At 39.2% G+C, this 25,343-nt stretch overlaps 1 protein-coding gene across 1 annotated transcript in view; it reads right to left on the bottom strand.

Annotated features, from left to right (window-relative positions):
• LOC124788018 (pyridoxal phosphate phosphatase PHOSPHO2-like) overlaps positions 1-24,757 on the bottom strand; it is a 40,235-nt gene extending 15,478 nt beyond the window's left edge. The window contains exon 1 of the mRNA XM_047255076.1: positions 24,015-24,757. Within this exon, the coding sequence (XP_047111032.1) occupies positions 24,015-24,470 (456 nt within the window). The 5' untranslated portion in view covers positions 24,471-24,757. The remainder of the gene's footprint in view (positions 1-24,014) is intronic.
• Between the last annotated feature and the right edge of the window lie 586 nt (positions 24,758-25,343).

The raw sequence follows: 25,343 nt of genomic DNA, 5'->3' as shown, positions 1-25,343 counted from the left end.
ATCCAGGTCAAATGCAGTTCTGGCATAATTTTTCACAAATAAAAAAGTAATTTTTGTTGGAAGCGTTTGGCAGTCAATTGAGAAATGTGGGGAAAATACGATACAAACATAGGATGGCAGACTGCTGATTTGAAATCCCGCCACGTTTTGCCAACAATCACGTGGTTTATGTTGGAGCCACACCAGCCCTATAGCTTCTGCACAGCAAGGCCAGTCTACTAGTATCTATGGTCGAAGAATCAATGCTTAAATAAATCAACACATAAAGTTAATGAGTTGTGGAGGAGAATACAACAGCTAAATTCTCAGTCCTTCCTTCAGCATGAAAATAAAATGATATCCCAGCAGCATCAGGTTGCAGACCTGGACTACATGAGCTATGTAATGTTAAAGAAGGGTCAAGTTATGGAGTCAAAGAAGATCTGGAAAGGGCCACATCCCATCGTAAAAGGTTTGTCACCATTAACTGTGAAGCTTCAGCTGCCTTTTCTTTCAATTGTAGTTCCCACAAGTCAACATTATGAAGTCACAGTCCAGACTTGAAGGCCAAGATGTCACCAACCATCAAGCGAACCAGCTCAAGACACCCCTACGATCTTCGCAGATTTGTGTAGTGTTAGCACAAGGAGAGTGTTTATTTTCAGCTATGTGCCTGGGTGACTGTTATGCAAATATAGAACTTAAGACTGCAGCCATTACACAGCAAGCACGCAAATGTAAATAAGTTTTATTTCTACAGGTTACCACCAGAGATGCATTTTGTTTAACCTTATTGCTTACAACTAATTACCCACATTCATTGTAACACTAATTGTTGCTACAGCAGGCGCCATTTCTGTAAAGCTGTAGAAATTGTACAAAAGAAAACAGGTGTGTGTGTTATTTGAACCAAGAGCAGGCATGGTAGTTTTATTAAGCTAAACTTATGCTCAGGTACAATTCAAGCAGAATTCAACCGCAAATAATTTCTGTTAGAGAGAAACCTGATCTATTTCTTTTAAGGATAATCTCACAGTTTTGGGAATAGGAACATCTTGTCATAACAACGGGATCACTGTCAAAATGCAGCTAGAGTCTAAATTTGCTAATTGGTCTAAAAGGTTAATTGGTTCTTCAACCTTTTTCCATGCAAAACCTCAGCACAAACATGCCCAGACTGATTTTTCAGATAGTATCCTCTGAACAGTATTTGGTGCCAGATGTCGAGGATAAAATATTAGATCTTGGACAACAGTTTAGTATGAATTCAATTAACCTTTCTAATGAAATACCTATCTTAAGAAATGTGCAAAGAATAATTACACAGTTTTTATTCAACAGATTGTAAAGCAACCCAAATCACATTTCGACATAATTTGTTGTGAGATGAATGGAGTGTTGTTCCAGGGATTGCATGTTCTGAGAGCTCACAAACATTTACAGGCTCTACTGTTGAGGATTACTGATAGACTGTTAAATTCTAGAACTGACGCTCTTGATTTAAGAATTGCTCTAGAAAATAGTTTAAATAACTGATTAAGCACAGTGTGCTATTACAAACAAAACAGTTCTAGCAGATCCTCCTATTACTTGAAGATAATGTAGATGCAACATATATTATGATTTACTCAGTCAATCTTCTAATTTACACTATTGCTGTAAGTCAACCACTAATCACTCTACTGATTGAAGATGAATTTACTGTTACTGTTTCAACACCCATAGTATGAACAAAGCATAATTTGAAAATGTGTGAGATTCATACTTACCCAGTTTTCTTGTCACATGTTAACCAAAGGATTATTTACTGATCATTGTAGATCAAAGATATTTTGTTTCCTTGCATGAGTGGGAACTGAGGTAGTCCATGAAAAAGAATTGGTCATGTATAACCTACAAAAGACAATTGCTCTACAGTTTTAATGAACCTTTGTAAGGTTTTAAACAATTGTCTGGTAGTGCAATTTACTCTTCCTAATCAATCTGCTATGTGACATTTAGATGCCTAAACTACTGTCCTCATCTGTACTAAGTGGTTGTAGATTAATTTCAAATGCTAGCCACTCTGATTTTTGATGTGATCTTTTTTGATACCCTTTCTGCACTTTCAATTAATTTTCATGCTGCAGGAAATTTTTCATTAACATGAATATTAACAAATCTATCACAATGAATTACACATACTAAAATATGCAACCCTTTCTATGTCTAGTTTCTCTGAGGATAAGGAATTAGTTATGAATATGAAGAAAAAATTTAACAGCTACCAGTAATGAGTTAAATGTCACCCAGTAACATTACTCCACATTTCATTATCAGTTGTGTGTTTTAATACTTCCTTATTTGTTTCACGTGTGTACTGTATATTATTCTGAAAGCTCACTCATTGGTACTAACTGTTTCAAAATACCACCTGATGCCACATCTAGGACAGTACATCCATGACACCTAAGTGGTCATTAGGGTCACTGTTCTTAGCTCCTCCTTTCTGGAGAGGTGGGTGTGAGGGGAGATGTAGGGGCCAAAAGCATTCACACAACCACTCTTATAGTGACCCTCTCAAAAGCATTGATATACTGCTCCCCTCAGTAAATGGGAGTGCCCACCTCAAAATGCCTTGACAGCCCGATCACTGGCTGCCCTCATGGGATAAACTGCCAGCAGAAAAGTTGTTTAACTTGCCAAGGAGCAAATGAAGATTCAGTCTTTCTCAATACACATTGGTAAATCCAAAGAGTTTGTAACTCGCTGGCCCAAGGCTACAGACACAGTGTTGGTATTTTGTGCATAATGTCACATGTATTTGGCAATACACTTTCAGAAAGTACTTTGTTAGTATTCATGTCTTTCTGCTCCATATGGAGTCATGACTACAATTGGCTAATAATTAGTATGTGGTGTCTTCAGCAGAGGATACTGCATTATAATTTATACTGCCATGAACTGTGATGCATGTAGTGTGGTGTAGTGATTTGCGTCACTGGCTGGAGTGTTGTGCATCAGCACTTCAAACCCGATCATCACAAATTATTTGTTATTTAGTATTTATCATTCTTGAAGGTTCTAGAAATTTCTTATATTTATAATGTTTGTGTTCTAGAGTACTTCAAAACATTTACATAATTGTAGCTCCAAATAGGCAACATAAAACCCATCACCTGAATGGAAAGGAACCAATATATTGTTTCTAAGATATCATATTCAGGAGACGGATGGATTCCAAAACAACAGTAAGTCAGCTGAACATCAGGCATCCATCAGTGTGTTTTTTTTTTTGGAAACAGTGGCCAGGACCAACTGAAATGGCTGAAAGGATTTGACTGAGTTGTAGATACAATACGTGGGATGATATGATGTCTTTGGAAAACATGTAATTTTACTTAGACAGCACAGCATGCTATTGTTTAAGAAGAACATTAGCTGGGGAATATTTCAGGCCCAATTGAAGAAAATGTTTGGTGATAGTCAGCCAAGTCCACTTAACAGCATAATAATTAGAGAACAGGACCCAATGTCACGGGGAAACAATGCAGTCTTAAACACAGAACATTTCGGTACTATGCTACATTATGAATCCAAAATGACCCAAGCTGTCAAAAACTCATACGTGATGAAAGGAGTGACAGAAAACAGTTACCAAGCTCTTCTTGTAAAAAATGTCACACCAACTGAAAAAGTCATCAAGCACTGCCAGCATGTCGAGGAAACACAGCATAAAAGAGTCGCATGAAAGAAGTATCACTGACTCCTGAATGTGATCCCTATGACAGCTGTGGGAGACCATCACAACCTCAACTCTCCCACTGCCAGGTAGCATGAAAAGAGATACAACATTGCAACCAGAAGTTTTCAACCAGGTAAGCAAAAGATACCAACCAGGAATATTGACCCCTTATGTCATGAGGTAATGGAGAATGTAGAAGAAAAGATGTGTCGATTTTTGCACCTGGCTTTGCAACCAGTTGAGCCAGAAAGAATGGACTTGGTTAACTCAGACTTATGCTTTCACACGACAACCCAGCGCCTGACCAATGCAGGTACAAACAAATTCTCCAAGTATAATGTCTTGCAGAAGAACAAACATTTGGAGGACAGAGGACCTCACACCCGTATGTTTCTATTGAGGAAGTCTTTGACATGTTTTATCTCAGAACAGAGAAAGAAGGTGAGTTTTCGATAACTGCTAGGCCACCCGATGTCAACCATCACAACAGTTCAATTCATGCTAGTGTCTGCAGCTCATTGTCTAGTGGTTAGCATCACTGCCTGTAGATTGTGGGGACCCAGGGTCGATTCTTGTCTGGGTCAGGGATTTTCTTCACTCAATGACTGTGTGTTTGTGTTCAAATGATTCAAATGGCTCTAAGCACTATGGGACTTAATATCTGAGGTCATCAGTCCCCTAGACTTAGAACTACTCAAACCTAACTAACCGTTCAGTATGCAATCTTCAGGCCCCATAAGAACCTCTCAAAAAATTATTGATATTGACATACTGGAGCTATCTGTTGTTATGAATTCTCAAGTGCTTCCTTTGAAGACTTGATTGCAGTCTTTGAAAGAAGCACTTGAGAATTCATGACATCCATAAACAGATTACTCCAGTATGCCAATACTGATAATTTTTGAGAGATGATGAAGGGACCTGAAGAAGGCATATTGAATTGCCAAAACTGGTAGCAAAAATAAAATAACTTCTCAATTTGCACAGATTTTTGGCAAATTTCTTTGTTAAATAAGACTTATAGGTAGCCCAGTGATTAAGAAGGATTGGATCACTAATTGTCACAAATCACCTTTAAAATTTTATGTGTAGGGACATTCAAACCTGTTCATGAAACGCAGCTTAATGCCACCAATGAAGAATCATGGCCATGCTACAGACAACACCATGGAGAAAGCTATTATCGAACAGTAAATATGATCCGGCCAGACCGAGGAACAACATTGGCGAATGTTAGCCACTCTGCCTTAATTTTTGGATGCTTTCAAATCTGAAGTAGAGAAAAGACAGACCAAGTGACTCATGGTACTCGTAGAACACCATATCAACACAGGATCATCCACCAATTAACGAGCACTTGTACGAGGTCTGCTCAAAAAATTCCGGAACATTTGTAATTTCACGCCAACATTGTGCATTCCTGCACATGCCTGTGTTTAATGTATAACTGCCAGAAGTTTCCTTGTTGTATGTCAGTTATTGTTCAGTGCTGTATTGTATAGAATGTATTGCACAGTTTGCGAATTTTGAGATGGCAGAGTTAAGAGGAGCAATGCATCTGCATTAAATTTTGCGTGAAACTCAAGAAAACCTTTACAGACACACATAAAATAATGCAGGAAGCCTACGGTGATTACTTAAGCTGCACTCAGTGTTACAAATGGTTCACATGGTTTAAAAATGGCCAGACAGAAGTGAAAATGACTTGTTCAGGACGACCTTTGACGTCTACCAACGACGCTCATGTCAGAAACATCAATGATGAAATTGTACATGCCAATTGAAGAGTGATTGAGAGATTGCACAAGAATATAACATTTCAGTTGGATCATTTCGTGAAAGCCTGACACAGCATCTCGGAATGCTCAATTTCATCCCACGGCTCATGAGTCAAGACCAGAAAGACCTGCACCTCACAATCTGTGAAGAGCTTTTGGATCGTGCAAATGAGAACAAGATGTTCCTTAAGAGAATCATAACTGGTGATGAGACAAGAGTCTACAGTTATGATATTGAGACCAAGGTTCAATCTTCACAATTGGTTGGTCAAGGTTACCCAAGACCAAAAAAAGCTCATCAGATCAGGTCAAATGTCAAAGCCATGCTGATAGTTTTCTTTGACTTTGAAGGACTAGTTCGTCATGAATTCAGGCCACAGGGACAATCGGGATGTGTTGCAATGCCTGCAAGAAAATGTGAGAAAGAAATGGCCAAAAATGTGGTGAGAAAATTCATGGCTCTTGGGTCATAATAATGCACCTACCACATTCATCCCTGATGGTGTGTGACTATTGCACAGAAAGCGAAATCAGTATGCTTTCTCATCCCCCATACTCTCCAGACCTGGCCCCTGCTGACTTTTTTTTTTATTTTCAGAGTTGAAAACACCATTGAAAGGACAAAGATTTGCAATGATAGACAAGATAAAAAAATTCGCCAGATGGCTTTTTGCACGATACAGCAAGCAGTGTACTGTACCATGACTGCTTCCAAAAGTGGAAATGGCTTTGGAAGCAGTGTATCAATTTGGGAGGAGAGTATTTTGAAGGAGACAATGCACATTAAGTAAAAGGTAAGTGCAGAAAAATTTTGTGGACAAAGTTCTGGAATTTTTTGAACAGACCATGTATAGTGTGTCAGCTGCTGAATGATGGATAATCCAGCAGAAAATGGGGAAGATGTTGGAAGATGACATCACTGAACCTTCAGAGTGCTTCCATCCACTCCTGTGGTCTTTGTGATGAGAAATGATGCTAAATGGTATTTCTGCAGCCATTACTGAAAACTGAACAAACAGTGCTGCGTGTTAATGGTATCCTATACTGCTTGAAAGGAGTACAGTGTTTCTCAACTGTGGATGTGCAGACAAATAAAGGTTGATGCGGCTCACAGGGAAATGAGTGCCTTCATAACACCTAACAGCCTCTATAAGTTCAATGTTATGCTGTTTGGACTGTTTAATGTTCCAGCCACCTTTGAAAGTATGGTTCACAAACTGCTTTGACATTGTAAATGGATGATCTTTCTTTGCTATCTGGATGATGATGCTTTTCCAAAGACATCTGGAGAAGATATAATTGGTCGCTGCCCAAAAAAGCGACACCCCTTTGGGTACCTAGTGAATGCCTAGAGTTCATTCTGATCCACAGGAAATAAGAGCCGTCACTGATTTTCTGACTCCTCAATGAATTTTCTATGTCAGAAATTTTCTTGGAATGTGCTTATACTACTAATTATTCACAAAGGACTTCTGTACCAAAGCTCGTCCCTTGCCAGAACTACTGCAGGAAGGCACCAAATTTTCCTGAAATGAGGTGTGGGAAAGATCTTTCCTTGGCCTTATGGAGGTACTTCATCATGTTCAGTCCTAGCATTGTATGATGAGGAAGCTGTGTCAGGACTTCACTCTGACACCAGCAGAAACAGGATAGCTGCTGGTCTAGTTCAAATCCAGAAAGGTGCTATGAAGGTGAAAGCGTGTGCTTCCAGGGTGCTCTTCAAGTCTGAGAAGAATTGCTCTACAACTGAAAAAGTGTGCCTTGCAGTTGTTTGGATCACAAACAAGTTCCAGCCATTTTTGTTTGGCAAGCCATTCGTCACTGATGGACCACCATTCTCTATGCTGACTACCTAACCTGAAGGTTCTGTCAGGTCAACTGGACAGAAAGGCCCTGAACCTTCAGGAATACATCACAGTGGTGCACAAAATTGGAGACAAACACAAGGATGCTGACTGTCTGTCAAGAAAATCTCAGTCTTTGTTGCATTAAAGGACATTGCTGTTGAACAGAGAAAAGTTTCAGCATTGGTGAAAACAGTAGAAACCTCGAAGAATTAGGAAGTGACAGAAGGAGAATTCCAGTTAACACACAGAACATTGCTTAAGAGACACTACAATTCAATGGGGCAAAACTGTTACTCGTCATCCCAGCTCATCTATAACAAGCTATCCAGAAGTATTTCCACAATGCTCTTACATCTGGGATTTGTGAAGACTCTAGACAGAATCAGATCCAGTTATTACTGGACAGGTCTCTCCATATCTGTCAGACACTATGTGATCCACTGTAAGGAAAACCAGCAACAGAAGCACGACTTACCTCCGGGGCATCTGGTACCGTTCCGCCTGCTGCAGTTCCATTCCACTGTTATAGAATCGACCTACTGTGGAGGTTGCTGAAGTTGTCAAACTGTAATTGATGGGTTATAGTCTGTAATGACTACCTCAGTTGACACTCTCGCCAAAGCTGTGCTGACTGCTGAACCTCCAGAAATTGCTAAGGACAAGCATTGAGCTCCCTATGTAGTACTCTCTGACTGTAGAGAATTTTTTTTAGTCAGCAGTACAATCAGATATAATTTCACGTTGCAACATCACCTGCAAAACAAAAACTGCCTACTACCCACAGACAAATCATCATCATCATCATCATCATCTTGGACAGTTTCCAGCAACTGGCTGGGTCTGTCGGGAACACAAGCCTCTCCATCGTGTTCTGTCTTTCCACCATTCCCCCTCTTCCACCTTCGTCCAGTTCTCTCCTCTTCTCGTCACACATTCCTTCACTCCATTCACCCATCTATCTCTTGGTCTTCCTCTGGGCCTCTTCCCCTCCAGTTGCAGATCAAACATCCTCTTTGGAATTCTTCCCTCATCCATTCTCTTCATGTGTCCATACCAATGCAGTCTTGATTTTTCTATCCTGTCCTGTACTGGTTCCTCCTTTAGTCTTTCCCTCACAAACACATTTCGCAATCTGTCTCGTCTTGTTACACTCAACCTGCTCCTCTGGAACTTCATTTCACTAGCCTGTATTCTACTTTTGTCGCTTTTGTGCATTACCCATGTCTCACTTCCGTATGCCAATATGGGGACAAGGTAGGTTCGGTATATAATTCCCTTGGATTTCTGTGGCACCTCCTTGCTCCAAATAAGCCCCCTAATGCATTTGTAGAACTGCCCTGCTTTTCTGCACCTTTCATTTATTTCCATTGCGTTTCCCCCCTTACTTTCAATCATGCTTCCCAGGTACTTGAAGTTCTCTACCACTTGTAGTTTTTCCCCTCCACAAGTTATATCCACATTTGGCCTATTCTTCTTCCTTGTTGTGACACTTATTTCACTTTTCTTTGCAGAGAAATGCATTCCATATTGTGCTGCCGTTGGCTCCCATACATCTAACTGCTCTTGCACCTCCTTCTCGCAATTTCCCCATATCATCAGGTCATCGGCAAAAAACACTGCTTTCATTTTATGATCTCCAATTGCATCTGATACTTGCTGTAGGATTTCATCCATAACAATAATAAACAATAAAGGCGAAAGTGCACTTCCCTGTCGCAGCCCATTTTCCAGCTTGAACGATGCAGTACGTTCCCTCCCCATTTTCACACAACTCTCACTTCCCTCATACATTTTTCTGACTTTTCGTGTTATCTCTTCATCTATCCCTTTTGCGTTCAGCACATCCCAGAGCTTGTCCCTACAGATACTGTCATACGCCTTATCAATATCTAAAAAGGCCATGATTAAGTCCTTCCCGTACTCATAGTGCCTTTCCTGCAGTTGCCTTACCGCAAATATGAGGTCCGTTGTTGATCTTCCCGGTCTGAAACCATACTGCTCCTCTTGCAGTCTACTTTTAATACTGCTTCTTATTCTCTTCTCCAGGATCTTTTCATAGATTTTTCCACAGTGGCATAGCAGGGTGATTCCTCTGTAGTTCTCACATCTCCTTTTATCCCCTTTCTTGAAGATTGGGACTATAATTCCTTTCTTCCAATCCTCAGGAATTCTGTTCTCCTTCCACACCACCCTGAGCACTCTGTATAGCCACTGGGTTCCTACTTCTCCTGCTGCTCGTATCATATCTACTGTTACTTCGTCCCAACCTGGTGCCTTGCCCCCTTTCATCCTCTTTATGGCTTCTTCCACTTCATTCCAAGTTAGATCATCAATTTCCCCACTATTATAATCGTCTGCTGCCTTAGGCTCTCCATCACTGTTAGTTACCCGCTTGGCGGCATTCAACAGATCTTCAAAGTACTCCTTCCAAATCTTTTTGAGCTCATGCATTTCCTCCACAACTCTTCCATTATTATCCATGATCCTCAGGCACTCGCTTCTGTCGTTCCTCTTATTTCTTACCATGGTGTAAAGTACTTTTTTGTTCCCTTCACTGTCCTCTTCTAACATTCTTGTCCATTTTTCCATCCACTTCTTCTCCGCCCTTACTATGGTCTGTGCCGCTTTCTTGCTTTCCTTATATTTTACCCTAGCTTCCTCTGTTCGGGTCTGGAACCATTCTCTGAAGGCTTTGTTCTTTCGAAGTACTGCCTCTTTACATATGTTGTTCCACCATGGGGTTTCCACCCACAGACAAATGCCCCCACAAAATTGTTTCAGCAAAGCAAGACACTACAGGCTTCACGCCGCCCTTTCTGTTTCACGGACACAAGGTTGAAATGACAAAGGAGACACTGTTACTGTTCTGTTTCAACTGGATGATACTCAGGACAACTACATGTAACACTTCATCCTAGGACCAAAGAAGTAAGATAGTTGGCTTGCATACAGTTCCTGTATGCCCAGGAGAAGGTCCAAGAGCACTGTAATGCCAAGCATTGACCAGTGACATACAGCCTGGTGGACTTAGTGTGGATTTTTACACCTGTGCAGAAAATGGGACTATCAGAAAAGTCACTAAATGGATACTCTGGGCAGTATTATATCCTTTTTTACTCACCAGACATCACATATGAAGTCAAGTATTATGACCCTTCCTCTCAAGATGACAAAAGTGCAAAGGTGCTGTCCATATCCTCCATATGATTACCTACGACAGTCCTGAGGTGATTGATGATGGCAGTTCTTGCTCAAGGAAAGAGAAAGCCCATTTGATGATTGCAAATCTTCAATGGACGGGCTACATCCAATGCTCATCATAGTGAAGAGAATACGACATAATGAACAGAATGCGAGGATCTACCAGTGTTGCCATGCAGACCATTGACAAGATCTATATCCAGGATGCTGTAGTAGACTCCAGTGATAACTTCTGAAACAAGGAGTCATTGTTTCTCCAGGAGAGGGAGCAATGCCACAAGCTGTTATGCATGCAGAGGTTAGTGACAGTGGCTGGCATGCTGATGGTCATCAGTTCAAACTCGACACCACCAACTATTTGTTATTTACTATTTAAGGGGAGCTGGAGGTGGTCAAATCCAAAAAATTACAATTTTTTTTTTGTTGCTACCAAAAATTAATTGGAACATTCCTCTTTAATGTAAACTTTGAATTATTGTTCTACTCGCCCTAGAAGTGGAGTTATTACCATTTTCCCCCACGCCTGCAGAGGAAATGGGTGGCCGCTGAATGCATCTAACACCCTCTCGTGACTTCCTGGCGAACTGCTTGGGATTTTCTCAGCCTGTTACGCATACAGCGCCTTATGTTACGCATACAGCGAGCGTGCAAGGGTTGGCTACATTGTTTTCTGTGACAAATGAAGCGCTAAGAGTGCGGAACATCGTCTCTTTGCTGTTTACCGTTACGAATTAGTTCAGTGTTGCACCTGTTGTTGGTAGTATTATACTTCTTGTGTAAAGCGTTGTTCTGGTTACGATGCCACGTTTTAGTAACCATGTATCTAAGAAGAGGAAGAACATAGGGAAAAGAAAACTAACACTAACACCAAGTAGCGATACTCCAATTACTGAAACAGTGCGTTCTTCTGCTAAGCAACACATGGCCGGCCATAGCCCTGTGACATCTTCTAGCAAATACTACCTTGGGGATGGTGACTCCAAAGGTTTCAAGACTATAGAGGAACTGAAACCATATGGAAATGAATTTGTAGTTGAAAAGTTGGAATGCATTGGGCATTGGCAAAAGCGTATGGGTGCACGGCTTCGAAGGCTCAAACAAACTTTGGGTTCAAGTAAGCTCAGTGATGGAAAGACAATAGGAGCGAGAGGCAGGCTTACTGATGAGGTGATTGAGCGTCTACAGAGATACTATGGGTATGCTAAAAGGCAAAATACTAGTAATGTTAGTGACATGCGAAAAGCAGAGTGGGCATTGTTCCTTCATACTGCCTCTTCCAATGAATACCTTCAACACAGCCTGTGCCCAAAAGATTCCTGGTGCAAATATAATGCAAAAAATGACTATGATCACAAACATGGTTTGCCAGCAGCTGTGATAAATGCAATAAAACCAATTTTTCATGACTTAGCACAGCCAGAATTGTTACACAAATGTCTACACGGAAAGACACAGAATCCTAATGAGAGCATAAACAATTCGATTTGGAAAGTGATTCCTAAAAGGGTGTTTGTAAGCATAAAAACACTTCACTTTGGTATTTATGATGCAATAGCAACCTACAACCAAGGGAACACTGTGAAGTTCTGAAGGCATTAGGATTTACAGCTGGGGTGAACACTGTACGAGCACTAAGAAATATTGGCAGAGAAAGGGTAAGAGGAGCAGAAAGAAGAGAAAGGCATATGAAGTATGATGGAACAACAGGCCAGAAAAGAAGACAGAAGAGGAAGCTTTTGGAGGATGAAGAAGAAGACCCTGATAATCCATCCTATAGTGCAGGAATGTATTGAGAAACTTTGATAGCCATTTCCTGTAAATTAGAATGTTTCGAATATAAGGAACATTTTCTCAAAATCCACTCAAGCTAGAAAGATGAAATTTTTATACAGCACTCCTAGTGGTCAAACTTACATTGTAACACAGCCATTTGGCAATATGTTCAGTAGTTTCATTTCAGTTTAATTATAAAGAAATTATTTGTAAAAAAAATTGGGTCATTAATTAAAAAAATAATTGGAAGGAAACTAGAAAAGATATTCCAAAATCCCTCTGTCATAACTGCAATACTAAACCACTCTATATGTCAAAAAAAAAAAAAATTCAAATTTTTCTATTTGGTAGTTTATTCATAAATGTTCCTCAAACTTAGTGATTTTAACATGGGCAGCATAGGCACCTCCGGCTCCCCTTAAGTAGTGTGTGTGTATTCTGGAATATCTGATATCTTTATAAGTAGCAGCACACACTGTCCCAGAGTTCAGATCTCTTCTGGCTGTATATTGGTGTTTGTAATAAATGTGCTTTCTGTGCTTAAGTATTGTACTACACTGATGACTGCTTTTGGATTAGAACTGGAGTGTGATTAAGATGTGGCAATATATATGTTTTAGTCCACAGTAATAACATTCTCGCAAAGCAACACTTATTGACTTTGTACAACAATACAATTTATCTGCTTTGAAGCAATTACAGTAGTGCAAGATTCAAAAATAAAGAAAGGAGGTAACAGGATAGGAAGAAGTAAGGGGGAGATCAGAGGGACAACAGTGATCGTAATTTAATATATAGATGAATCAAATTTAGTGATGGAAGTCATTGAGTGGGGTAAACTCGGGAACAGGGAGTGCGGGACAAGAGGCAGCAAAAATTGAGGCCCTTGGAATTGGGGTATTGAGGAATGAGTTGCAGGGTTCATTTTCTGCTATGTAATTCAGGAAAGATGGAGCTTTCTGGGGTGGAATGCAGCTGTGATGGTTCTGAATTAGCTATTGAAGTCAAAAACATCAACAGCAAGATGATAAGATGCCAGAGGATGACACAAACAATCACCATGCCTGCAGAACAAGCTTCAATTCTCTATTGCTGATGTGCCACACACCCAGCCAGATGATCTCTCATTCAGCTAATTTATACATGCTATGTCTCATTTTAAGATTTTTTGATCAGTTGTGGTACTATACTTGCAGGGCATTGGACAAGTCAGAATAGACAGGGCTTTTCTGCTGTGATAAGTTCTCACTCACTCCATTGCCACTGTACAACTTCTTTAAGTTTTAATGTGTAACAACATTGAATACCAGTCATTATTTCAATGCATATACGGATATCATTAAACTGCCGACTCAAAATTGATATCCAAAAGGAATCTACTGGAGAATTGTATCCCCTTGGCAGATTGTATCTAGAATATTGAAACAAGTGTCACTAGTTGAGCCATAAATAACAATGCCATACTTCATTTTGGACATTTTCAAAAATTCTTGGCCTTATGCCACCCTCCATTGTGACAATGTTGAGTTTCATTACGTTGTGAATGCTTTACAAAAATGCAGTGTACAAGATTCATCACTTCCCCACATACATCTGATGAGATCCTTCAATTTTATCAATATGCACATGAGGGCTTGCATACCTAATATGTTCCAAAAAACCATACATAAAAATGGGATTTTCTGGTGCTCATACCTCAGGTTCCATTGGTGATAAAAAGGTAGGGTCAAGTGTCTTGGATAGCCCTCGGGCTGGGGACCATTTGTATACCCAAAGAAGAATTATCTTACCGTCATTATCCTACAATACAGGGTCAAAATATGAATATTACATATTTCCTCCTGCTTATGCAAATTCAGCAAACTGATTGGTTCTTTTTGCATTTGATATTGTCTACAGTGGGCTTGATGGGTGGTTCCTTGAAAAAGTGCAAAAAGTGCATTTTTTTTCCCCGGCACTAGCAGACCAAAACTCAGCTGAGGATTCGAAGACAGCTATGCAGCACAGCAAATGGCTGAAACTTTTATGCTACATTCCTAAGATCCCGATCTCAAAGAACCTTGAAAATTTTCTTGATATCTTTATCTGTTTCCAAGATACAGAGGTTCCGGTTTATCCCACTCCTACATGTAAAATCATGTATGAGGTGAAAGCAAAATAATAAATAACCACAGCAAATTGTTCACATTTTGACAGTATGTTTAATCTCGCATTTATCTAGAAGAGATATCTCCACATTTTCAAAAATCTTTATCCATTATCAAGAAATACCCCAAAAAAATCTGTTTTGGGTACCAAAACCCAGCCACGGATTCCGAGGTGGCTACACGCAGTAAATGGCTGTAATTTTTATGATGTACTCCTAAGATGCTGATCTCAAACAACATTGAAAATTTTCTTCATATCTTTACCCAATTTCCGATATACTGTTTTATGTCCAACACAAGACACACAAGCTCACCTGAATTGACTAATTGTCTATTCGCAAAGTTCTGATTATTTGAACAAACAACTTAAGCGTATTTGAAAGGTCTTCCAGATTAAACACCAAACACACAAACACATCTTCCATAATTCTTAGATGGCATAAAAGGCTATTCTTGCTATTGCCTAGAATCATGTCACCTGCTAAACTGTATAATGGAAACAAAAGTTAAGCTCTGAAATGCTACTAATCCACTCCTCTTGAATGCTAAGTTCCTTTATGAATACAAGTGATGTCAAGTGAAATTTCCACACTACGATCCCCGAAATGATGTCCTAGTCCAGACCCGCCTAGCTAGTATGGTCCAGTGGCAGCGGACCTGATGATGATGATTAGATCCAGGCAGGCGACATCACTCTTTTTGATACTTCAGCGAGAGAAAAAAAATCCTTGCTTCATGGAGGATTACTTTGTTTTGATTGGTTGCAGAGTGGAGCCACACAAGCAGAACAAAGTGCCGAACAGCGCACACTGACTCCAGCTGCGTGTGACAACCGCGGTTCAGTGTGACTGCTAGAGTCACCCTCTGCTGGCTTCCCCCACCCTGCTGCGGTGTCAGCGTGACTGCTGGAGTCACCCTCTGCTGGCCTCCCTTACCCTGCTGCGGTATGAGTGGAGCATGGTCATTTGAATAATGCAGCTACCAGATATCTGGCTGATGGCACTCCATAGTAGGCATGCCATAGCACAGAAGTTCAAAGTTACTGTACTTGTATCTGTAAAATCCGGTGTGAGACAAAAACATAGTTTATAAAGTGACGTAGCACAGACACACATGCTGTAAAGTGTCTCCATTATCACCTGGGAACCTTATGTTGTAATTCTTAAGCATATGCAAAATATTTTTGCACATAAAATCCGGTCTGCGGTGCAAAATTAGTTTTGTGTTATTTCAGTTTCCCGTAAGTAAAGTGTCTAAATTTTACCGATGAATATATTCCTTTTCATATGAGTTACGTGCCCTGCTGCAGCAGGGGAAAGAAGGTAACCAGCAGAAAAATGCTTCTACAGGAGCACAAAAAAGGCGAAAATATACCTGTTTATTTAAAAGACTGTTGACTGAAATGTGGAGTACCGCCTGTCTCATTCTACCTTCCTCAACATCTTTAAAATTTTTCTCAAAAATTTTTGCTTGCAAACATTCACTTTTTTTATGCTAAGAGAAAAGAAGACAGAGAGAGTAGCACAGAGACAAAAATGTAATAAATATTGGAAGATAGTAGACAGTCGTCGTGTTATAGAAAGAGTGAAGGAGCCAGTGGCAGTGTGAGAGAAAGAGAAGGACACTGTGATATTTGAACATAGTTGACAGTAACGGAACTGTGCTGGGAAAAGAGTGAAGGAGACATTACCAGAGCACGAGGAATAAATAAAAAGAGAAAGTGGACGTGGTTGAGGGCCAGTGGTAATGAGAGTCAGAGTATATCACAATGAAGAAGAGAGAGGTAGCGACAGTGAGAAGCGGCAGCAGTAGTAGGAAGGTATGAGATAATTAGCAGTAAAAGAGAGCAAGAGGGAGACACTAACAGTGGGAGGAGACCCTTATATTATAGAAAATTGAAGGGGACTGTGGCAGTGACACAGAAGACACTAACAGAGTGATTATGACAATGAGTTAGGCTGAAAGAGTAGGTGAGAAAGGGTGACTGGGAGTGGATGGGTATGAATGGCTTACAGCAGTGGACTAGTGGGTGTGAGGGAGTTACAGTTAGGGGAGTTTGTGGGAGTTTGAGATGAGCTGCATTTTAACAAAAAATGTGAATATGTTTGAATGCCAAAATTTTTAGGAAAATTTTTAAAGGTCCTAAGGAAGATAGAATGAGGTATCTGGCACCCAACTTTTCCCTCAGTCTTTTAAACAAACAGAAACATATTCACATTTTTTGTGCTCCGATAGGAGCAATTTTCTGCTGGTATATGTATGCTGTTTGGTGCTGAACAATTAAAATCGACACATACCTTTCCTCAGACAGTAATAAAAAATCAGACTATTTTTACCATCGTTCCAGTCTTTTATGATCAACCATACCAATATGCTGCTGAAGACAATATGAAAAGCAGAAAGAGCAAAATTATCCAACAACGGCAATAATTTGTCTGAGCATCCTGAAGTTTGTGACACTGACTGTGGGGACAGCATTTTCATAAATTAAGCAGCATATCCAATGTTGGGACAGAAACAGAGGTTATATTCCTCAATATAAATTAATGGAAATATTTGTTAGCTTCATGTGTTAAGTTTGTGGATGATGCTGTATATTCAAGTACAGTAGTTGTATGTTGTTGTAGGTCAAATTGTGACTATTAAATTAATTATTTTCTCTCAGAAAATAGGCCTACACATGCACAGTCTCCTTTAGCTAGATCTAGCTTATCAAAGATGTAGTAAAACTGTTAACTACCACTGGAAGCAACTCTTAAATTCTGGGATTTGAAAACTTATATGAGAGGGCAGTTTGTGTATGTTCTTTAAATGGCTCACACATATAAATAAATATTCGCGCTGTCTCTTCTGTACAGCAGAGATATCGTACGGATGTATGATTATATCTACGTGGACAGAAAATTGAAGAACAAAAATAACAATTATTTTAGGTGCCTCATTTGTTTTTTCACTGATCCCGATGTCTGTTGGTCTTCTGAGCTGGAAGAAGAGGCATGTAATTAAGTTGTCTCAGTATTTTGTAAAGTAAAAGTTCCAATATGCAGAAGTTGCAAGTTTTCATTCTACTGCCGAGCTACATTCTAATTTCCTTCTCCCAATTTTATGAGGACTTGCATTTTAAAATTCAGCTCTTGGGCAAAGAAGTCAACAGGAAGAGAGAACAGCCGCTGCAGCCATGACGGCATTGCTGTACATCACTGGGGACAAAAGGCAAATTACTAAGACACACACTAAACTAAAAAACAATTAATATGAATTCCGTGTTTTAGAATTACCTCAATGTTCTTAACACATGGATCTATGCCTGTGTGTGTTGCTGGCCAGACTATTTTTGGTGTGGCTCAACAATAATTGCTACATATATCTCTCTGCCCTACCAATATAAGTTCAACATGCTTTCAGGAGTACTTCTCAAGGTCTATTTTTTTCCGTTCTCTATCCAATTGGGCAGAGGATGCTGCTTTAAATCTTGGTCCACTGCACAATTACGATTTTTCAGCTGGAACTCCAGAACCAGGGATGGTGGCACTGAGCAAAGAGAGGAGGGAGGGGGATTGGTGAGAACTGGGATTGTGTGTGTGTGTGTGTGTGTGTTGTGTGTGTGTGTGTGTGTGTGTGTGTGTGTCAATGTCTTGCTTTTTATGCTACGTACCTCTTGGGGAAAGCTACCCTTGTATCTGTGAGAGCAACATTATGACAGACTGGCACAGTCCTTGCTGGATTGCAATATGAGCAATCATTAGTGTGAGGCATACAGACCTGAATTTATTAAAATAATAAGGAATCATTGAGCAACAATGAATTTTGTCTGGTCTTGGAGCCGTCTTTCAAGTCAGACTAGATGGATTCCATCCCTCAGCTCTTGGTACTTTCCCTTCTTGTTGATGAAGTAGTTTTAACTTTCCAGCTTCCCTGGTTCTACGGATGGCCATTGCTAGAGTTTTAGGACACCATTTCTCAGCTTGACTGCAAATGCAACCTACTGTGCTTCTCACTACTATGAACAGAACACACGTTTGGAAATTTACCATTTCTGTTCTACAATGGTTTCATTTCAGATGTGTAATATGTCCACATCTGCTGAGGGAAAGAGAAAAGTCTCAGAAGTGCTTGTTTCGGTATGCAGTAGGATAGACAGGATGACATGTACTATGTCATACGATCACCTGCTGTCAATGTCTGCCTGGCTGCGAGACCCCTGGAGAGGCAGGGGAAGATCTGCTCACACAAGTTCTGCACTAGAAAATGAAGAGACAACAGATGGTATGGAGACTGTGCACCAGAACATGCTTCGTAGGTACAACATCTGTAACAATGTTGGTGGTTGCCACATCAAGCCACTGTTGTGATGCATTAGTACTTTTCTGTACGTGCTGTATGCTGGGTTCTTGTTTGTTTTGGAATAATGTAAATACATAACGTTTAGGTGCAAATACAAAAAAAAAGTGGCTAAGTGATAAATGGATGTTTCGTTATATTTTCTTTTGAATTGTTACCCAACCAACCAGAAGTGGATGAGTTAAAACATTTTAATTGAAACCATCATAGAACAGAAATTGTACATTTCCCAACATGGGTTCCTATTCAAAATAATATGAACTCACTCCCCATTACAATTACTAGAAGTTTGGAATGGGAATTTCAGCACCCTGTGTACATAATTGAATTTGTATGGAACCCTCAGTGCTTGAGTACTACTCACACCTGACCAACTTCTTTCAAATGAGTCCACTCCGTTACATGGTCATTGCACTACAAACCTCAAAATTCTTTACCTTGCACTGGGTTAAAGACAAATGGTCTGTAACAGAATTTGCAGATTGCTGAGCCAATCATCCAACTGGTGGTGGAAGTAGAAGTATGATCCTGTAACACTTCCAGCCGGCTGAAATGGACAGAGAAGCTTATGATGTCCTGATTGTAACTAGGAGTCTTTTATGTTGGTTGGTAATCAGAAATCAGATATGAATTATGATTGTGTTAATGAAATGCACATTTCCAAAATGCTTTTATTAATATAACTTAGAGTAACAATCACAGTCAATTAACTTAGAATGAAAACACTGCAGCAAAATACACACAGACCAGAATATAAATTTTATTGTACTGTACTGTCCAATAATTCCCAAACTGTTTATATTAACTTCCATACAGTCTCTTGCAAGCTTCAGTGTTTTTTAAAGGAAGCTGCCATGCTATTCAGTATTGCCACAGGTAGGTGGGACCTTCAACTGGCTTCTACCAGTTTCTAAACTGTACTCCTAAAAATCATCTCCCAGTGCTTTTTGGCCTAGAGGAATGAGATAACTGTTTTAAGGAACATGGTGTGTGGTCTTGGAGATAAACCAACTACATACAGGTGTGGGGCATAAAAAAAAATTATATTTTTACATATAACAGTCTCCAAATTTTTCTATCAACTTTTGGAAAATTAAGTAATTTGAAAACTAAGACTCTCAGAAAAGGCAATGAATTCTAGGAAATTACAAGCTACATGTAACACAGGACAGTTTTCACCTGGTCACCCATGTGGATGGGCTTACAGACAGACTGCTTGTGGAGAACATTCCAAGCAGGAACAATTGCCCACTCCCAAACTGACAGTGCCTGCTGCCAACAAAAAATCTGACATTGTTTGAGAACCCACAGCAGCAAACCACAGGGGAAAAAAAGCAATGTTAAAACCAAAAGAAACACCATTTCCTCATTTATATGCTTGTGTAGCCGTTGTCAACACACTTGTATTCGCAATAGCTGGTTACACAGAAGCAGACATCAGCAACAGGCCAGAAATGCTGGCCCATCTCAGGCAAATATGTAGACCCCACCAATGGTCCTTGTCTCCCAGAGTTGTGTAGAGGCAGAGTCCCTAGATGTGTGCTGAAAATCAGCACATTTCTGTGATTTATCCACAGAACAAAGGCTGCGACCTATGTTCTACAGGCCAAAGGTGATGGATTTCAATAACAGCAACTGTGTCTCATTTAAAGTGTGTTATACAGTGCAGCATTTTATTGTAGTACATTTTTGAAATTTAAACCTCGTTTTCATCATTAATAAGAAGTTAGTATAGACAATAGTAGGGGGAATATTGTGGCGATTTGTACACTACACACTCACATACTTTGCGAAAGAAAAATGGAACAAACTGGGTGAAAAATGGATTAATAAAAGGAAACATTCCAGCCACATGGGCCTGAATCATGGGCATTCCTCTGATAATTGGAAAGTTCAATATGCTAGGAAGCAGATCTTCATTATCCTTTGTAAAGTACAAAAACTTGTAATACCTGTATGGTAACTGACGTAACAGTTATGGGTAATACTACAATAAACAAAGTACGAACAACTTGTTACTGGCACTTGCCAATGCTGATTTATACAATTCATCACCCCTTTTTTTTTACTTATTTCAGCGGCCTGCACCAGTGCCAGTTCAAGAACACTTTCCACTCAAGCAAATAATGTATCCCATCTCCATCTGTCTCTCATACAATAACTGCTTTCTTGTGCTTTTAGTCATTTTACTAACGTATCCCCCTCTTAGCATCAGTTAGGCCACAGCAGTCGTGTGTATGAGAGTTGTGCTTCCATGAATGTGTGTGTTTTCTATTTCCTAAGGAGGACTCTTTTCTGTCCAAAGGCTTAAAGGTTTAGAAGTCATTTCATCAAGCCCATATGTGTCTCAGTGCCTCCTCTATTTTATATCCTTTTCATAAAATTATCCACCCGCAGTAGCTGAAAGGCAGCATAGACACTTTTCGTATTGCGCAACTGGTTACAATTACAGGTGGCATTACCAATTTAAACTGACACACCCTTCAGTGAAATGGCAGCAGATGAAAACATTTGCGCCAAGCTATGAGTCACACAAGATTTACTATTTATTTCTTAATAAGCATTATATTTAGAAATTATTATTATTATTATTATTATTTATACTGCATGGATCCTAAATTTTATTACTGAAAAGTGATACTTATGAATGTACCGAATAAGAGAAGCAAAAGCATTCCAGTATACATGGGGGTATGCAAATGAGTCATTTGTGATAAACTGCAAATGTTTGGCCACAAACTGTCACTGACTTCAGTATGAAATATTGTACTGGTTTGTTGGGGATATGTGAACGAACATTTTCCAACAAGATATGATGTGCAGAGTGCATTAGACTCTGTGGAATATACATGTTCCATGTTTGTTGATGGGCAATGTAATATATTTGCATAGCAAAATGTATTAATACATGTTGTGCGAATAAATCAAAAATTTATTTTGTCCCTTAAATAGTTGTTACTTGTCATTTAGCTGTGTTAATCTGCATATAAATGTATATGAGGTGTATCAACAGACCTGCAACCAATAGATGCTTCTCTAGTAGCAAGATTATTCTTCTTATGAAAATTGTAGTCCTTGTTATACATGTCAGAAATTTCGAAGTGGATGTCATTTAAGCACTCTGTATACCAAATGTAAACTATCACACAAGGTTTAATTTCTTGAGGAAAGCTATGAAGATATTAACGTTCCACTGTTGGTTGAAAACAATGTCATTTAGCTGGCTTTTCTTTATTCCATATTATTTGTTTCTACCAGGGAGGAACAGATCCCACAATAATTCATGGAGATGATGTGGGACTGCTCGACTCCCTAAGATTAATTCTGACTTCCAAAGTGATCTCATCATTGTCACGTCTCAAAAGCTGTGAAGTTTGAATACTACTTCCTTGCCTTGGTTTTGGTATTAACCACACATCCGAATTCTTTGCACAAGAATATGGCAAATTTTAAGGAACGATAATAACCTGTAGATCACACACGTAGTAGAATTACCTTTTTCAACATACTATCAAGTTGTCATCAGGTTATCAGTTTACAAAGAAAGAAAAGGACACAAAGTGAACTACTAGGGTACTAAATTACAAATACAACTAAAACTTTTACACACAACCACATGTAGCTGAATAGGCACTCGCAATGTAAAGGTATCTATGCACTGATGGTTGGACATGGACACAATTGACTATGCACTAATCAAATAAATGATTAAGAACATTCAAAATGTAAATTTGTGAGAGAAGGCCTTCACAAAGTGAAAACCAGTGACAAATGACTTGACTTGTATAGGCCTATTTACATATTATGTCGAGTAGCTCGACAACTGCACTATTGAGCATTACCACTCTTTTTGAAAACATATTATGAGTCCCAATTTACTAATGGCAACTACTACACTTATGCTGGGGTTCTAAGGTCTTAAACCTTTCTTTGCTACTTTGCATTCACTTCATTATTTTTTGTATCTTATTCACTTCACGGTACGGTGGACAGTCTAATCCATGTGGTGCGACTGATGTAGCATGGAGGAGACTAACGATGTTCCTGGTTTGCAAGAACCCTAGCTGAATCATCAACATGCAGCTTGACCCTTCCATTCCAAACTGGCATGACCTTATTGCTGGCAGTTATAGCACTCCACAGGGTTAGAAATGTAATGGTGCAACTTCTAGTGGTTACATCCTGTGTTAATGTGCTCTTCAGGATCTTGTGAATAATGTTTTAAAATGAAAACTGCTGTTCTTTTACTGCTTAAGTTGCAAGAATTATATCATGCAACTGCAACTGGGTACACTCTCAGAATATTGCTATTAAGAAGCTTGGCTATTTAGTGTGCCGTAGCTGACACTACCAAAAATATATTTTAAGGACTATTAACTGTAGGCATGCTTGGCAATAAAACAGAAGGAGTTTCAAATTTTGTATTTATTTGTATGTTCAATCAAGGTCACACAAAACCCTAAAGAACAAAACATTCACTCATGCAGATCCCTGGGTGTCCCAGGAGTCTTAATACAACTAGTAATCTATGTAGTTAAGCTGAGAAAACTCCTCAGAATCACACTGTCCCTGGCTTCTGCTAAAAGCTGGTTGCTATAGTATTTCCACAGGACAGAATTTTAGATTTGTGACACTGATCAGATCATGAATTGGACCTAAACTGCATTACTCAGTAGTACTAACGTAATTTTAAGTTTACATTTAGCTTTTTGCAAGTGTTCAGGTACATTTTTCATAAAATCTGCTGAAACATAACACAAAACTTGCATTGGCAGTTCTTCCACATTAGATGAAAAGAATTATTTATTATTTTGAAGTTGTGATTTTCTTACGAATAAAGTATATTTTATCACAGGAATAAAAGTCCCTCTAAATTTGTAAATGGACTTGGATTCAAGCCTCAGAAGTTGGATATGGTGAGCTCACAAAACGCCCACTGCACCTGCTTGTCAAATGGACATAGTCATTAGGAACTAGCGGACACAGAAAATATATCTAAAAAAAATACTACAGAGAACGGGGCTACGATGTCGTAAGTGCAGTTTTAGCGACAAATCGTGGAATTTCCACATTTAAATGCAAGTTACAGACATTTCATTCTAGTGGACTGAAGAGATGTGTCCCATTACCACACCTTAACGATGGCAGAAACTATTCTCGTACGGTATTTCTAATTCTGAGCATTAACAAAAGGAAATACTAACTCCGTAAAACACTCACTTACTTGAATATGGTACATTTGTATCCTCAAACACCCATTATCATCGTAGTGTGCTGGATTCGTGAACACCTTCCGCACTGTATAGTTCAAGCATGTCGCTTCTAACCATTTTCGAATGAAAACAGAATTTGAGTCGGAAATTATAATAACTTCATTATTAGTTTGGTGCAAAAACCTTAGGAGTTTATCAACACCGGCCGTTACGGGTATCTTTTTAACCGCTTCTTCAATAGTTTCCGATTTAATTCCGTTCTCATGCAACAACAAGAAGATTTTTTGCATGTAAGCTGTCCAACCATCTGATCTATAGAGCTTTGTAACATCATCTGTTATTTTCTCTCTTGGAAGCAAATCTCGCACTACTATATCGGTGTTTTGATCAGCTATAGTGTGATCGAAATCAAAAGCAACTAGTATTGGTTTTGACATCTGGAATATTGATTTGCGAAGTCGTAACATGTATTCTTCCGGCGTTTTCTCGTGGTTACTCGCATTGACAGCGAGGTTTCTCGTCCACCCGCGTCAAACTTTCTCGAGCTCAATACTTTCATGAAATGTTGACTGGGAAAGTATATCGGGCGCTACAGTTAGGTCATGGAAACTAAGACTTTCAAGTTCTTGTCTTGTTGCACGCAAGACATTGGCTTAAACATCACAACAGTAAAACAACACAAAAGTTGCTTATCTATCTGTAAGTAACAAGTATATACTCTCGCACATTGGTTTGCCCATAGACGATTGCAGAAGCAGTCACAGACCATAAACACACCCACCGCTCGCAGACGACAGGGTGTCGGATCTTCTGGTTCCTCATGTAGTTGTAGTTGTAGTAGAAGTTTATTCATCCAGTGACAATGTACATTGTATGGATTTCGTCAAAGAACATAGTATAACAAAATTAAGATAAGGGTGTACTGTTTCCTGCATAATGCAATGGTTCATTGTACCCATCACAAAATTTTTGGGCAATACAACTTTGATTACTGTAATAATGAAATACATAACAAGTAAGTAATTTATTTAACACTTTTGTTCGGGGCCTTTTACATGAAATACGTTACAAGTTAATAGTTGATTTAACACTTTTGTTCAGAAAAATTAACATTGAGGCTGTGGCAAGCATTTGATTTACGCTACTGTTAACATATAGCAAATGAATGTAGTTACAAGTTTACTGCAGATATTCATTTATACTGTAATAGCAGTGGCTCATTAAGAATTTAAATATTGCTTCCTTGAATGTAGACAATGTTTTTATTTATTTTAGCTGAATTGGAAGTTTGTTGAACAAAATAGTACCATGAATGTTGGTTTGTTTTTGTGTTAAAGCCT

This window comes from Schistocerca piceifrons, chromosome 1 (assembly GCF_021461385.2).
Source record: "Schistocerca piceifrons isolate TAMUIC-IGC-003096 chromosome 1, iqSchPice1.1, whole genome shotgun sequence".
NCBI lineage: Eukaryota > Metazoa > Arthropoda > Insecta > Orthoptera > Acrididae > Schistocerca > Schistocerca piceifrons.
Note: the sequence above shows the minus strand (reverse complement) of the source record. Positions and strands in the feature narration are given on the sequence as shown.